Source organism: Schistocerca americana, chromosome 1 (assembly GCF_021461395.2).
Source record: "Schistocerca americana isolate TAMUIC-IGC-003095 chromosome 1, iqSchAmer2.1, whole genome shotgun sequence".
Lineage (NCBI taxonomy): Eukaryota > Metazoa > Arthropoda > Insecta > Orthoptera > Acrididae > Schistocerca > Schistocerca americana.
The window spans coordinates 210,984,727-211,002,640 of NC_060119.1; the positions used below are offsets into that span (position 1 = coordinate 210,984,727).

Sequence of the window (17,914 nt, forward strand, 5' to 3'; positions counted from 1 at the left end):
GTTTCAGACCTCTATCTAGCTTGAGATTATGCGTGCCTTTCGGCTACTTCAGTGTGGCGTAGCTGTCTTGTTACGCCACAACAGAAAGAACTGATAAATACTACGGGATTCATTGCTTTATCTTTGGTAATGAATGTAGGAAACCGTCTATGTCTCAGAAAACCTTCGTCTACAAAAATAGTTGATAGACATGTGGCATTTTCGATCGCATTTTTGTTGTTATTGTAGTTACCTGTAATTCCGGCTGGTATTGGAGTTGTGGGTATTTTTACATTTTGCACGCTACAACTGTGACTGATACCTGCTGTGGGACTTGTAACAATTTGTGAATAAATACCAACAGGTTGTGGTTTGTTCACTGCAACCTGTGTATTATTTACATGCATATTTCGAGATCCGGTAATATTCTCTCCTAAAAGATTGCGGATCCTATCTTCCGCAGTTTGTAGGTTAATTTGTACCTTGTTCACAATTTCATTTTCTTTTTTCTGAATAGCCTTTTCTACTACATCTGTATATAACTTACAATCTGTTACTAGCTTCTCTGCAATTGTCTTACCCGTATCTAGCATACCTGCTTCAACTTGGCTGATAATATCACTCAGATTTTCATTGTCCTGTTTCTCCTTTTAGCACATGCCGAGTTAACTTCTAATGTTGCCACCCTTAAAGTAAGCTCTTCTACAGCTAGAGGTACACCTTCATAGTCTTTATTTAGTTTGTTAACGACAGTGGTTACCTTTCTTACTGAAGGAACCAACTGGTTTTGTGTAACTTCAATGTTTGTGTTTGTGTCTGTGATTTTCTTTATCTGTTGTTCTACTAGATCGTGATGGTCATTAAAAGAATCTACCTTCTGTTTTAACTCCCTAATGTTTCTGTGAACTTCAGAAAGTACTTCATGCTTTACTTGTTTTCTCATATCATTCAATTTTTTGTCGATTTCAGTGTGGAAATTTTTGGCTAAGTCATCGAACTTTTGTGAGACTGTCTCTTGCAAATCCTTCACTACTTGTTTTTGTTCTTGCTTCATCGTATTCAGATCTTGTGTAACAGTGTTTTGTTGCTGTTTTATCATGTTCATATCTTGTGTGACGGTGTTCAGATTCTGTGTCAAATTATCAATTTTGGTTTTCATATCTTCAGCTGTACTGTCTAAGTTAATATCTGTGTTGTGAACAAGTGGTGTTTGTGACGTGTTGTCAAAATTCATATTGGAATCGCTCTTCAGTGTTTCATTCATGAGTGGAGTGTTGCTCTGGGAGATGCATGACATTGTCTCATCAATTCTAAACATTGTGTCATCAAGGTTTTTCTGCTGTGGAGCATCGCTATCATTTGTCACACCTGTGACACTCATCTCTCATCTATACTATTGCATTCTGGTGCCACCTATTGCCAGGTACTCCACATCAGCAACCTCAGTAGTCATTAGACATCGTGAGAGGCAGAATGGGACACACTGCGTAAATCATGGACTTCAAACTTCGTCAAGTGATTGGGTGTCACTTGTCATACGCCTGTACGTGATACTTCCACATCCCTAGAGGGTCGTAATGTGCAATAGGCAGACACCTATCCAGATCATCACACAGGAATTCCAGACTGCATCAGGATCCACTGCAAATACTATGACACTTAAGTGGGAGGTGAGAAAACTTGGATTTCATGGTCGAGCGGCTGATCACAAGCCATACATCACGCCGGTAAATGCCAAATGACGCCTCACTTGGTGTAAGGAGCATAAACATTGCACGATTGAACAGTGGAAAAATGTTGTGTAGAGTAACGAATCATAGTACACAATGTGGCGATCCGATGGCAGGGTGTGGGTATAGCGAATGCCCGGTGAACGTCATCAGCCAGTGTGTGTAGTTGCAACAGTAAAATTCAGAGGCCGTGGTGTTCTGGTGCAGTGCGGTTGTGTTTTTCATTGAGGGGGCTTGCATCCTTTGCTGTTTTGCATGGCACTATCACAGCACAGGCCTACATTGATGTTTTAAGCACCTTCTTGCTTCCCACTATTGCAGAGCAATTTGGGGATGACGATTGCATCTTTCAACATGATTGAGCACCTGTTTATAATGCATAGCTTGTGGCGGAGTGGTTACTCAACAACAACATCCCTGTAATGGACTGGCCTGCCACAGTCCTGACCTGAATCGTACATAACACCTTTCGGGTGGAATGCTGACTTTGTGCCAGGCTTCATCGACCGACATCGATACTTCTCCTCAGGGCAGCACTCCGTGAGGAATGGGCTGCCATTCCCCAAGAAACCTTCCAGCACCTGATTGAACGTGTGCCTGCGAAAGTGGAAAATGTCATCAAGGCTAAGGATGGGTCAAAACCATACTGAATTCCAGCATTACCAATGGAGGGCACCACGAACTTGTAAGTCATATTCAGCCAGGTGTCTGAATACTATTGATCACATAGTGTACTTAAACTTTCTGCAGCAGGCATGCTCGGTGCCTGAACTTCAATTTTTCGATCACGCAATTCTACGCCATCGTGGCTGATTGCGTTTTCGCTATTGCTATCAACAATGGGCATATATTTTTCGGCCATGTTATATGAATATACAAAAAATAAATTTTTCACAAAAATTTTAAAATTTCATATGCCAATTATTACAGTTGATAAATGTAATTTATATAATGTCAAAGCCTGTTTTACGTCTATTATGATGTGCAAACTATTGTACTGCAATTCTTTGTTTTTCTGACAGAAGTGTACCACACTGAAAAATTCCTGTAAATTTCTCGCAAATAAAATTCAAGGAAGGGAACAATGAGGAAATGTTTCTATCTACATCAAAAGACGCATTACCAATTGTAACCATGCAAGCAACTTGCGTAGGCGTCCTACCTTTGCTGCATTGAACAAAACAGCTTACTGTGGAAAGTTTAACGTGACCTGGGTCAAATTCTTATTCCTTTCAAAAAAATTTCTCCTCAATTTTTACGTTTTTGCAATACTTGTACCCAGTCGTGATTCATGCAAACAGAAAATACAGACAAGTAATTTTTAATGACCAATAACAGTGTCATAGAAATTTCTTGCGATAACAACAATTAAGAAACCCTACTCACAACCGATGCACTGAAGTCCTGGCACACAGGTCGCCAGTTGTGTTGTAAAAAAAAAAAAAATTATTATTGAAAATTGCTAAATATGCATATGAAAACACTCTTTTAAACTGCTACGACATGATTGCGCTACTGGAAATGTTCCGCAGGACGTCAGGCTTCATTTTTTACTTCAATTGTAGTTGCAGATGGCGGACTCTGGGAACGACGACACTTGCCGTAATCGAGAAAATCTTCCTTGTATGTTCCTTCACTTACTTCAATAAATAAAAAAATACTTGACACTGTTTTTACATATAATATTATTCAGGCGCACGTGATACATAGAGCTCGCAATACTTCATATCTAAAATCGCACATCTACATCGTCCTTCTATATTCGAGAGAGTGTCAGAGTAAAGAACAAAATTATGTACAAATAACTGAATGAAAGTCTCTTCCTTTGTCTGCACCCCACCGCGCATTCACAATTAATGTCTCTGCCAACTCTTACGTTCAATCGCTTTTTCTCCCCCCCCTTTTCTTTTTTTTTTTTTTTTAAATACCAACTTCACGATATCCTGGGGGTCTTTCATCATGTGCCTACACAGGTGTAAGCAATCACATATCCAAATGGTTGTATTCTAGTGTACCAACCTAAGTACAGCGAATACTGCATAAAGCTTTGAACTGTTTCTTGCCTAGAATTTGCAAACTAATGTGTTCCTATGTCACTTGAATTAGAAAGAAGAAAGCTATATATACATAATGTACAGTTCGTCCATGTGTGACAGTGATGTGTACTAAAGATAAAGAAATACTAGAATATTTTTTAAAAAGAGGCTCTTATTTTCTTTGATATAAACTGAAGAAGTAGATTTTCTAAATAATCGCAACTTTTATAATAGCAAGAGTTATTACTTACATGTGTACATAAATGTTGATAAGATGTTTTGTGAGTAAGGATAGTTATTTGACCATGATGGTGAAGTGACTGAAATTAATATGAGCTCTCAAGCAGAGCACAAAATATAAATGTTTATGGTATAATTAATGCTTTGGATATAGCTATATAATTCTCTAACTGTTTATATTTATGAAATGAAAATTCATAATCCTGAATGGAGCAAATTTCTAGCCCATTAACTGTAAATAGAGGAGTAAATACAGTTAAGTGATGGATGAACATTTTAGTGTGGAAGCAGTAGGTGTAATAAGACGTAATGCTCATGTGAGAGTAAATTTAGAATTTCAGTTATATTCAAGTGTGTCTTGCACACATGTAATTCTTCTGCTTTGAGCAAACAAGCTGCTTTTGTAAAATAAGTAAAGATTTGCTGTCCATGCTTTAAGTCATGTTGAGTTTATGTAACAGCAAATCTTCAAATCTGAATCAGCTCAATCTAATCAGTAGTTCACTAATAAAATGATAGTATTCTCAATGGTATGTACTTTTGTAAATAACAAGAAAAGAATGTGGCAATAGGTGTGAAACTAATATCCTCTCTGTAAATGCAATAAAAATATTTTTGAGTTCCATTAATGAGACTAATTTGAAGTATGTTCACATAACATAAATGACAGAACTCTAAAATGAAAACCAGTGTCAAAGCTGTTGTGAAATCTGTTCAGTTACCCGCAAAACAACTGAACATTTGTGACTGGAATCAGAGTATTAACATACTGGTTAATTTGTGTGTGAAATGCTGTGTCTGGTGTGTGCTGCACAGTATGGCTGGACAGTTCTGCTGGCATAGGTGCTACAAAAAGTTTAAAATTTCACTTACCTGGGTTCAATCCCGTGAGTCACTACTTGTGTGTGGTTCGACGTGCAGAAGAAGATGAAGAAGAAGAAGAAGAAGAAGAATGTCCTCGAGCTGACTGATGAGGTATCACACAAAAGAAAGCACACATACACAGTAGTCACCACATAGTATTGCCAATTGACTGTGAGCTCTAGCCACATACGTATCCAACAACAATCCCAGTGTCGTAAGAGCAATTTGATTGTCGGCACTTTGTTTCAGAGCCAGCACCAGTAAAAATACATTCAAATGAGATGATCAGGGTTAATACAAAAATTCGTCTAATGAGGATGCTTATTGTGCCTGTTATGAACATTAGTGAAGTGTGAGACTGACTGAACACACATTGTGATGCGCAGTAAGCAAGAACTAATGAATTCCACTAGTTGATGGTGTTGAGTCAAAAGCATCCATCTCAGTTGCTTACACTCAGCATCTATTCTCTTGAGAATTACATTGACATAATGAAGTGGAGATTTTAGTACATGATGATCAACCACTTCTTCTTGTGTAGGGTCTACAAGTGTGCATTTGCAGAATGCGAGAATAACCTCACTGAAGTGTCAATATATTTGTTATCGCTCTTCTGATACAATGTGGCTCACGATACCTTGACACATCAGATAGCTGAAGGTAAATCTACACAGCATATTTTGTGAAGATAAAGCTACATAGCACATTATGTGTATCAAAATCATTTGTGAGAAGAAATGGTAAGGAGAGTAGTGAGATAAAGTGTGTGTGTGTCTCTACATAAGAAATGACAACACTGTACTCCTGATACAGCGTCCAATGGTACACTCAGGTAAATCTGAAGGGTCAGATATTAAAAAATTGAATAGCAGTAGTTTCTTCCAATAAACCTGTATATGCTAAATTCACTTTGAAATTTGGAGGCTCATTCATATGTCTATTACTGTATCAGGACTTGTAGTCCACTAGAAAAATAGGCCAGAGACATGGGTAGCCATATCACAGCCCTGTTGATGCCATGACATCATGAATCAAAAGCAAGCAGTTCTGAAGAACAGCAGCAGCTTGTTATCATAGGTAACTCTGGCAGCCGCTGCTACACCCAGAGGTGCTGGCTTTGCCATCGGGAGGCTTCCACATTGCAATTAAGAAGTGCAGCTATTGTAGCACCACTTGCATCCACAATGTCATGTGGCCACAAGAGTCCCTTATGTATCCTTCTGCCATGACTGCACTTAGGATGCCACATTGTCACATCAAGCCAGTTAAAGGCAATGCGCCATCCTAGACACCATCACATTTGGAGCCCTCTACAAGCTGCCAGCAGTCTACCACGAACAACACTGACCTTGGCTTCTACAGAGTGATTGTGAATATTGGACAGCCATCCAGTCAGCCGTCTGGGCATAGAAGTTATACTGTTAGGTTCACAGTGATAGAGTTCCACTAAAAACCTTTAATTTCAGACTTTTCAGTGATTAACCAGCTATCAAAAAGTTTGACAGTTTTTTGATTGAGCCAAGAAATCTTGTTGTGCCCTATGACTGAATTAACTACAGCCCTTATGATTTAACGTATTTAAATACAAAATATTACTTCATGTTACCACTACCTCACTATGATTAAGAAAGTGGAGCAGCTTGACATCTGTGGTATATCCTTTCAGTTGTTGGACTTTCAAGAAGTAGTTGGCCTACAATGTCTCTCTTTCTACTAACATTGCTCCATTCCATCTCTTCATTACATTTCCTACGAACTTAGCTATATCTGTGGAGCATATTTGACTATGGTGATGAAAGGTTATTGGAAACAACTGTCTTCCTTTTCACTACTGTAAATAATTTTCTCTGTATTTGGGATTTTCTGTTGTACCATGTGGATTTAACTTTAGCAGTGGCTAGTCTGCATGGATCTCTTTATTGAGTGAGTTTTGTTGCTGCTAAATAGCCCACCTGAACTGCTGGAAATTATTTTTGTAAGCTCATTTATGTACCAGAAAATACTAAGGAACTAAAAGGAAGTTCAGGCAAAGCATCACATAACTAAGCAAACTTAGTACACATGGGATGTGGCAGGTACCAACATCTGTTTTTTGTCTTAAAAAAGTCTGCCTCATTGGTGCAAAGTAATCCATAATGTTAAGTTTCTTCATATAGGGTTCTATCATCCTTACCATCTGGGAAGTTAAGCTTAACCCCTGCCTCTTTGTAATGTACACTACTGCACTTTAGGGATTAATGATTGTTAAAGCACACGTGGAGCATATAGTTATACATAACTGATGGCACTGGTCAGTCCCCAGCATGGGACCCCAGGTTTTCAAAAACCTTAATTTTGCCATTTCTGACTTCAGTGCTTTTCAATTACCACAATTCAGGAAGCATGTGTAAATTAGGAATGCTATGAGCACAGTATTTTTGAACAGCGTAACGCATTAAATATTTACTAACAACTGATTCTGTGAGCTCATAACAGTCACAATAAAAAGATCTATATGAGCATAATGAACTAGTAAAAAACCCCTCCTCTGTGTAGACCCGTTATTTGCCAATAATGAGGAACAGAGCAATTGACATAGAACTTCTAGCTCAGAGCTAGATGTAAATTGCTTCTTGTAAGAACCTTGCAGGGATATTCACAATAACAGCCAAGGGACACCATGGAGCTTGGGAAGGCACATTGCTTCCATATTTACAATAGCTGGATAGTCCAATGTGCAAAGCATTTTTTCTGTTTTGAGGATTTTATCAAGATGTTCTAGTGTTTAGAAACATCTTGAAGCTTAATGAACTGGTTGTTGTAACGAGATTTTGATTATTCGGGGAGATAATCTAAAAAAAAACATTTTTCCATAATAAAGCATTTATTATTAACAATTATTTTCTCAGATAAAACATGCCAGTAAAACTGTTTTCATAAAATTGCTCAAGTAATACAATCAACATAATTCATGTAGTACATGCAGCATGCCACTAGGGTTATAAACACATAAAAAGGTAACTGTTCATAAAAGTTACATAAAATTCTAGTAAAATGAATAATTAGTTACATTTAATGTTCATTAAAAGGTTATGTAATAAAGAACAATATATAATTCTAAAGCAGTATTTTCACAGCCTGCAATTCATGTTCATTGTGTTTTATATTGGGAGCGTGACTAAAACTTAATTCTCCTTTCAATGAGAATATAAATAAAAAATACTGAGGTGTCATGATTCCTTCGAGCAGGAAAATATTACTTATGAAATAAAATATACAAAATAAAATAAATACTCTCCTGTGTGTTCACAATAATTCACATTACATTTCCTTTTAAGTTCACTTGTCAGTCTCTCTATGAAATTTAAAAGTGAAATCACATTCGTCTCATGCATATTATCCCAAACCATCCAAAAGTTTCTGTGTGTCAACTATCTGAGTCTCTTGCTCATACAGTACTGAGTGCACATTTTGCACAACATTTTGGCTTTTATCTTGTATATGACTCAGTTTTGTAAAGTGATTGATGGACTTCTTACTTATTGGAACACATTTATTAAATCTTTCTGACCGACGAGTACGCTTTGGTAATAGAGCCTGAGGAATTTCTTCTGAAGTGCTGTCTGAATCCTGTGAATCATTCAATAAATTTTCAATGGTTTTCTTTCGTTCTGGTTGATGTGCCTCATCACATCTAACTTCAAGATTTTCACTTTCTGTGAGTGAAGAAAGGTTGCTGTCTTCCAGGATGCCATTAACAAATCTGTGCTTAGCAGATAACTTGCAAACATCCTCTGGCTCATCTACATCTGTTTCACTGTCATAGTGATTACTTTCTCTTTCAGTCTGACTTTTTGTGGGATTGGCAGATGACATTGTTACAGATATAGCATCTGCTGCATTGATTCTGGAATTTGTGTTTACCCCATCTGCACTACTTACATCTGTTTTCTGGGATACATCTGTGCCTTCTCTAGAAAGTTCATGACTATTATCTTGCATATTCATTGACTGAATTGGTCGTTTCAAAGTGTTAGTGTTTGGTGTACGAGCTGTTTCCTTATGAATAAGAGATGATGGAGATTTTGGTTGTATTAGCTTGTCTAAAGGACATATTATTTCGAATTCCTTGCTTTGTTTTGCTGGACTGGTGACAACTTTTTTATCATTTTTTGTAATTGTAAGTTTTTTTACATTATTCAAGGGAACATTTGCTTGCGCATTAGTTTTCTGTGACACTAAATCAATTGCACATATTACTTCAGATATTTTCTGTGTTGTTTTATCTTTTGTTTCTGAGCTATGTAATGAGCGAGCAACAGATTCAGTTCGTTCTGATATAAGATCCTCTATACCTTTTTTTACTAAAAGGGGTGATTTCTGATCTGCATGTGTCTGCAAAGATATACTCATTCCTTGCTGCTCTGGAACAAACTGACCAGGAATTTCATTTTTCACAGTAAAGTGGTCTTCTACTGGTATTACTGAAGTACTTGTAGATGCAATTGGGGAAGCACTTCGAGTTTTTTGCTGTACTATACTATTCTTGGAAGGCTGATGCTGAGTGGAACCTGTATGCTCTGAGACATCTGATTCACACACCTGTTCAACAAGTGTTCTTGAAGTACATGGAACTAATGCTTCCTTTTTGCATGAAATAGTTCTATTTTCAACAAGAGGGTTAGTTTTTGTCCTTTGTTGGCTTGTCTGTCGTACATTTTGCTTATTTTTAAGCTCTTTACTTGTGTTAGAGTTAGTGGTTTGTGTGTCATTGTTTTCAACTGGAATGTCTGATGACACTTGCGATTCAGCATAAACAGCCACTGAGGGTGGAGACTTACGAACTCTACGCTGATATGGTTTCTTATTTGTTTTCCTTGTTATCCTGGTTGTCTTAGAACTAGGTTCCGTTACAACAGCTGTACCACATTTGTCACTTTCTGATTCATTGGCACTGTGCTGAGTTTTTGACTTCAAATCTAAAAACAAAACAAAACAATATCCAGTAACAGATCAGGTAATTATGTTTTGAAGACTGTAAGACAGAAACAAAATGCTGTCGTAGTGCTGACTTCATGCTGAAATTAATGGAAAAAAAAACAATGTGTTCCAAAACAAACTACTTACGCATGAAAATATGTGCAAATTATTGGTATATAATATTTTTCTATTATTACAACATCATTGTAAAAATGATACACCTGACACTCTACTTGTTTTTGAAGACAAGTGATGGCTTTCACAGTTAAACTTAAGCTGGTTTGCTGGTAATACACACTGATACCATGGGTTCTCCTAACAGTCATCATCTCCCAGTCATCAGCCACTCTTCCCTCCACTACTCCCTCCCCTCACCACCTCCTTTCTCTGCTCATCTGCTCCACTCAACAGCACCTCACACCCCAGTTAGGCTGCAGCACTAAGACAATACAGTCAGCCATGACCTTGAGCATTGTCTAAAAGCTCAGCCCCATTTTCACTCCTCTTTATGTGCTTGTCAACCACTGATCACCTGAACTACACTGTGAATGGTTACCTGCGATCTATACATTATTTTTATTCCTTCCATGACTGTTCTGATCTGATTACTACCTCCCCCCCCCCCCCCCCTATTCCACTTAATCATTCTTTCAATCCATCTCCCCTTTAATGCTATTTCACAAGGTTCATCTAGCCTGTCCATACTACATGTACTGTACTTATCTCTAATGCTATTAAATAGGCATCAAATTAACCTTGCCTTCCAGAACCACAAAACAAATAAAAAACCAAAGAAAGTACATTTCTCCCTGTTGTAACTTTCTGTTCTGGAGTAGACATTATACAGAAGGGACAGTTTAGTATGTTACTGACATTGGCTACAGCAAAAGAGTTGCACAGATTCTTTGGCATGCTAAATTTTTACCGATGCCATTTGCCACATGCCACTGAAGTGCAGGAACAACTCGTAGCTGCGGTGTCAAGTCCCAAGGCAAAGGGCACAGCATTACTGCAATGGACCCTAACAATGATCGACACATTTAAGGCAGCCAAGTAGACTCTTGGCGATGCTGCACTCCTCATACACTCTACCACAACTGTAGCCATGGCATTAGCTGTAGACACCAGTCAAACAGCAATGAGAGTGGCACTTCAGCGATGTGTTGGCAACCCCTTGCCTTCTTTTTGTGTAAACTGACGTCAGCACAGCAAAGACAGAGAGCATACGATCGCAAGTTGTTAGCCATATATGTAGCAATAAAGTACTTCCACACACAACTGGAAGCAAGAACCTTTACCGTACGTACCGATCACAAGCCACTCACATATGCCTTCCGGCAAAACAATGACAACTGTTTAGCAAGACTCAAGGTACAAAACCACCCAAAACCACACCTAAAAAGAAAATGAATGGAACGAACAAAAAACGGGTAAAACGTACACCACAAGGAAAAGTAGAAGAAGGTATTAAAACCAAAGAGCATATGGTCTGTGCTGGCTGATCACAATAATAAAAGGGGATGAGCCAGCCACTCTGCAACACATTAAAATGTCCACCCCAAAAAAGACAAGGCAAGATGAACACTTGTAGGGAAAAGACGACCACCAAGACAAACAAAAGCAAAGAAAGTGTCGACAGAATTAAAATGGTGAGAGGGTGACGACTTCGGAGAGAAGGCATTGTCGCCCAACACCGAAGGCAGGGTGTTGGGAAGGTTGAAAGTCCGCCCTAAAAGTGGGCAGTCCCGCAAGATGTGGACGACAGTCATATGTGAGCCACAGTGACACTGAGGTGGATCCTCGCGACAGAGGAGGTAGCAATGTGTTAGCTACATATGGCCAATGCAGAGCCAGCAGAGAACCACAGAGTCCCTGCGAGAGGCCCGCATGGAGGTCTTCCACATATTTGTAGTCTGCTTAAGGGCACACAGTTTGTTGTGTGAACTGAGATTATGCCATTCGGTCTCCCAAAGCTGAAAAACCTTGCAGCGTGATAATGATCGCAAGTCAGTTACAGGGATGCCGATCTCCAGAAGCGGTTTCCATGTAGCCTGTCGGCAAGTTCATTACCTGGGATCCCGATGTGGCATGGGGTCCACACAAACACCATGGAATGACTGGACCATTCCAGGGCAAAGACGGACTCCTGGATGGTCACTACCTAAGGATGGCAGGGGTAACACTGGTCGATAGCTTGTAGGCTGCTCAAGGAGTCAGTACACAGAAGAAATGATTCTCTAGGGCATGAGCGGATGCGCTCAAGATCATGAGAAATGGCTGCCAGCTCTGCAGTGAAAACACTGCAGCCATCTGATGAGGAGTGCTGTTTAATATGTCCTCCATGAACATACATAAAGCCAACATGAACATCAGCCATCAAGCCATCAGTGTAAACCACTTCATGGTCCCAGTACATGTCAAGAATCGAGAGGAAGTGACAGCAGAGAGCTGCAGTGTTAACTGAGTACTTAGGATGATGGGAAAGGTCCAGCCGAAGCTGCGGCCTTGGTGTACACCATAGAGGTGAACGCAAATAGACCTCGAGTATAGGTGGTAAAGACAGGAAAAGGAGACGCTAATTCAGAAGCGCAGGACAGCTACGAACGTGTGCAATGTAACTGGCGAGCAGTTGTGCACACCAGACATGCAATTGAGGGACTCCAGCCTCTGCCAGGACACGCCACAGTGGTGCACTGGGTGGAGTAAACGCAATGTTGAGGGTGCCACTGAGCCATAAACCAGACTCCCATAGTCAAGGCGGGATTGAACAAGGGCTCTGTAGGGCTGTAGCAGCGTAGGGCGATCTGCACGCCTGTTAGTGTTGCTCAGGCAGCGGAGGGCATTGAGGTGCTGCCAGCACTTCCGCTTTAGCTGACGAAGATGAGAAAGCAATGTCAACAGGGCGTCGAAAACAAGTCCTAAGAATCGATATGTCTCCACTACAGTGAGTGGATCATCATTAAGGTAAAGTTGTGGTTCTGGATGAACGGTATGACGCTGACAGAAGTGCATCACACACAACTTTGCGGCTGAAAACTAGAAGCCGTGGGCTAGAGCCCATGACTGTGCCTTGTGGATGGCTCCCTATAGGTGCCGCTTGGCAACACCAATACTGGAGGAGCAATACAAAATGCAGAAGTCATCTGCATACAGAGAGGGTGAGACTGATGGTCTGACAGCTGCTGCTGCTGCTAGACCATTAATGGTCACTAAAAATAGAGATACACTCAATACAGAGCCCTGCAGGACCCCATTCTCCTGGATATGGGGGGAACTATGGGAGGCACCAACTTGGACGTGGAAAGTACGGAGCAATAGGAAATTTTGGATAAAAATCGGGAGCGGGCCCCAGAGACCCCACTCATATAATGTGGTAAGGATATGATGTTGCCAGGTCATGTCGTAAGCTTTTCGTAAATCAAAAAAGACAGCAACTAGTTGTTGGCGACTGGAAAAGGCTGTTCAGATGACAGACTCGAGGGAAACTAGATTACCGATGGTAGAGTGACCCTGGCAGAAACTGCCCTGGCATGGAGCGAGTAGGCCACGTGACTCCAGGACCTAACACAATCAAAGACTTACCATACATTCTAAAAGCTTACAAAGAACATTGGTGAGGCTGTGGGCTGACAGTATCCACATCAAGCGTGTTTTTACCGGGTTTAAACACTGGAATGATGGTGCTCTCCTGGCATTGCGATGGAAAGATGCCATCGCATCAGATCTGGTTGAAGATGACGAGGAGATGTCACTTGTACTTGGATGAGAGATGTTTGATCACCTGACTGTGGATCCGATCTGGCCCAGCAGCTGTATCAGGGCCATGTGCAAGGATGCACAGAGCATTATAGTGTTCACTGTGACGTTCAGTGAACAAGAGGGCTTTCCTTTCCATCCACCATTTGAGGGTGCGAAATGCTGGGGTATAATTCTCTGACATGGAGGTTTGAGCACAGTGCTCAGCAAAGTGCTTGGCAATTGCGTTTGCATTGGTAGATAATATGCCATTGATGTTAATGCCAGTAACACCTGTCGTGGTCTGGTACCCACAAACACTTCTGATCTTTGTCCATACTTGGTAAAGTGATGTATGGCACCCAATGGTCGAGATGTACCTCTCCAAACACATCTGTTTCCGTCTTTTTATAAGCTGGCGAATGCGAACACAGAGCGGTTTAAAAGTTATTAGGTGCTGTAGGGCTGGATGCTGCTTACATTGCGGTAGAGCTCGCCAACACTCATTAATGGCTTCAGCAATTACTGGCAACCACCAAAGTACTGACTTTCGCCAGGGGCATCCTGAAGAACAATGGATCATTTTTTCTGCCACAGAAACGAGCGTTCAACTGACCTGCTCAACTACTGCATCGATGATAGCAGGTAGGGGAGATTCAATGGTGACAGCAGAGGTGAAGGCTTCCCAATCTGTCTTGTTTAAAGCCCATCTTGGTAGATGTCTGGGGGAATGGTGCTGGGAAAGTGACAGGAAGATGGGAAAGTGGTCACTACCACACAAGCCATCGTGAGCTCTCCAGTGGACAGATGGGAGAAGTCCTGGACTGCAGAGGGATAAATCAGTGGTCGAGTAAATGCCATGAGCCACACTTAAATGTATGTAGGCCCCTGTATTTAAGAGGCAGAGGTCAAGTTGAGACAGGAAAGTTTCAACATCTCTGCCTCGGCCAGTAAGCACAGTACTACCCTACATGGGGTTATGGGCATTAAAATCTCACAAAAGTAGGAAAGGTTTAGGAAGTGGATGAATCAGTGCAGCCAATGCATTCAGGGGTACTGTACACACCTGGACGAAGATATACATTGCAGACAGTTATTTCCTGCGTCGTCCTTATCCTGACAGTCACAGCTTCGAGAGGGGTCTGAAGGGGCACAATTTCACTGCATACTGAGTTCAGGACATAGACACAAACTCCACCTGACACTCGATTATAGTCACTACAGTTCTTATTATATCCCCTATAGCTGCGAAGGGCAGGGGTCCACATTGGCAGGAATCAGGTTTCCTGGAGGGCAATGCAGAAAGCAGGTGTAAAGCTTAACAGTTGCCGTAGCTCAGCCAGGTGGTGGAAAAAACCACAGCAATTCCACTGGAGGATGACATTATCGTGAGGCTGGCAAGGCATGAAGCATGCAAGGAGGAGTTTACGCCTCAGGGTCACCTGCTGCCACTGATTAAGTATTTGTATCCATTCCTATTGTGGATGAGGTATCAGTGAGGTCCAGGGCCTCAGAGGACACTGAGTTCTCCACCTCATCCGCAGGTGTAGAATTGGTAGGTTGGATGGTTGGATTGGAGAAGGGACCAAACTAAATGATCATCAGTCCCTCACATCTTGAAATAACTACAACCGATAAAACCTCACACTATAAGAGGGAACTACAATAGCCATAAAATTACGAATGATTGACAGAGACGGAAGGAAGAAGGCACAAGAAGTGAGGAGGGAAAGAAAGTGACGTATGAAAGGAGCATGAAGGAAGAAGCACAGGTAGACAAGATAGACACTCAAGATAAAACAGATCCCATAAGGAAAGGAATGGTAAGGCCCATAAAATGAAATCAACCACTGAGGCATTGTCAGCTAACGCCAGGGGTAGCGAGTCAGGAAAGCTAAGAGTCCATCACAGGGCAGTTAAGTTGGGACAGTCCAGTAAGAGGTGAACTACAGTCAACATCGATCCACAATGACAGAGAGGGGGGTCCTCACGACGGAGGAGATAACCATGAGTCACCCAAGTATGGCTGATACGGAGCCAGCAAAGGATGACAGAGGCCTTACGAGAGGCCAGTAAGGAGGACCACCACATAGTTGTAGAATCCTTTATCGCCCTGAGCTTTTTCGTTGAAGAAAGAGTGTGCCATTCGGAGTTCCAAAGTCCCAAAACCTGACGACGTAATGCAGAGTGAAGGTCTATTTCCGTAATGCCAATAGCAAGAGATGGCCTGTTAGTAGTCAATTTAGCCAGTCGATTCACAAGTTCATTACCAGGGATCCCAACATGGCCTGGGGTCCAAATGAAAACCACTGAGCATCCACATTGATCAAGGAGAGAAAGGGAGTCCTGGATAGCTATGACCAACAGCTCGCAAGGGAAGCACTGGCCGATAGCTTGCAAAATGCTCAAGGAGTCACTACAGATAGTGAAGGACAGTCATGAGCAGAAGTGGACATGGTTCAGTGCACACAAGATGACTACCAATTGCAGTAAAAACACTACAGCCATCTGCCAAGGAATGACGTTCCTCGTGTCTCGCATAGGTGTAAGCATTACCAGTGTGACTAGAAACCATGGAGCCATCAGTATAAATCACTTCTGAACCCTGGAATGATCTGAGGAGACAGTAGAATTGGTGGTGAAGGGCCTCCAGAGAGACAGAATCCTTTGAATTGGTGGAGAGATCAAGACAGAGCTGTGGCCAAGAAACGCACTATGGAGGAGGTACGTGTGTGAGCGGAGAAAAGAGGCGGTGAAGGGAAGTGCTGGGGCTCAGTAAAGAGCGACTGAATGCGGGCAGCCGTGGTAAGCCCACACTGTGGCCGCTGTCACGGGAGGGTGATCTCTGTGTCTGGATAAAGGAGACCATAATTAGGGTGCTTTGGGGTGCAGTGAATGCAGAGTGTGTAGGATATCAGCTGCTGTTGGCGCAAAACTCGCAGCGATGGAATTCCTGCCTCTGTGAGAAGGCTAATCATGGGGCTAGTCTGGAAGGCACCAGTCGCAAGTCGTACCCCACAATGGTGGATGGGGTCTAGTATCTGCAATGTCGAAGGTGAGAACCACAGACAGGACTCCTGTAGTCTAAACGAGACTGGACCAGAGCTTTGTACAATTGCAGTAGAATAAAGTGGTCTGCACCCCAGGTGGTGTTGCACAGACATCGAAGAACATCGAGATGTAACCAGCACATCCTCTTCAGCTGGCGAAGATAAGGGAGCCACGTCAACCACGCATTGAAGACCAGACCCAAGAAGCGATGGCTGTCCACCACCTCGAGGGATTGGCCATCGAGGGACAGGTCCAGATGGGGATGGACTGTGTGGTGATGGCAGAAATGCATGACACACGACTTGGCCACCAAAAACTGAAAACCATGGGAGAGAGCCCAAGATTGTGTCTGGTAGATTGCCCCCTGTAGACAGTGTTCTGCAGTGGCCATGATGGAGCAAGCGACGTAGATACAGAAATCGTCAGCATACAAAGAGGGGGACACTGTCGGCCCAGCAGCTGCCACCAGTCCATTAATGGCTACGAGAAAGAGAGGGATGCTTAGCACGGAACCCTGATTAACCCCATTTTCTTGCCAATGGGAAGTGCTGTAGGAGGAACCGACTTGGACCCAGAAAGAGCAACAAGAAAGAAAGTTACGGATAAAAACGGGCAGAGTGCCACAAAATCCCCATTCATGAAGGGTGGTGAGGGTGTGGTGGCGCCAAGTGGTGCCGTAGGCTTTATGCAGGTCAAAGAAGACTGCAATGACATGCTGCCGATGGGCGAAAGCTGACAGGATAGCAGACTCCAGGTGGACGAAGTTATCCACTGTAGAGCAGCAACAGTAAAAACCACCGTGACTCGATGACAAAAGGTCGCAGGATTCAAGGATCCAAAACAGCCGCCGACTCACCATGTGTTCAAGGAACTTGCAGGGGGTGTTGGTAAGGCTAATTTAGCTATCCAACTGAAGATGTAGCTTCCCAGGCTTCAACATCAGAATAACAATGCTTTCCTGCCACTGGATAGGAAATACCCCCTCACACCGCAGATGGTTGAAAAGAGTCAGTATATGACAGTGGCCAGCCACCGATAAGTGTTGGAGCATTTGGTTACATATTCGATCCAGTCCAGGAGCTGTGTTGGGACAAGGGGCGAGAGCACTGGTGACTTCCCACTCACTAAATGGGGCATTATAATGTTCCAAACAGCAAGAAATGAAAGACAAAGGCAGCCGTTCCAAGCACTCTTTCAGGATGAGGAACATTGGCGGATACTGAGTCGATGCAGAGGCTTGGGCAAATTGTTGAATGAAATGCTCTGCAACAAAGTCCGGATGGATAAGAACAACACCACACACAGAAATTCCTGCAATGC

At 42.0% G+C, this 17,914-nt stretch overlaps 1 protein-coding gene across 1 annotated transcript in view; it reads right to left on the reverse strand.

The window, feature by feature from the left end:
- Positions 1-7,729: 7,729 nt before the first annotated feature.
- LOC124600779 overlaps positions 7,730-17,914 on the reverse strand; it is a 28,758-nt gene continuing 18,573 nt past the window's right edge. The window contains exon 5 of the mRNA XM_047136194.1: positions 7,730-9,807. Coding sequence (XP_046992150.1) covers positions 8,225-9,807 — 1,583 coding nt within the window. The 3' untranslated portion in view covers positions 7,730-8,224. The remainder of the gene's footprint in view (positions 9,808-17,914) is intronic.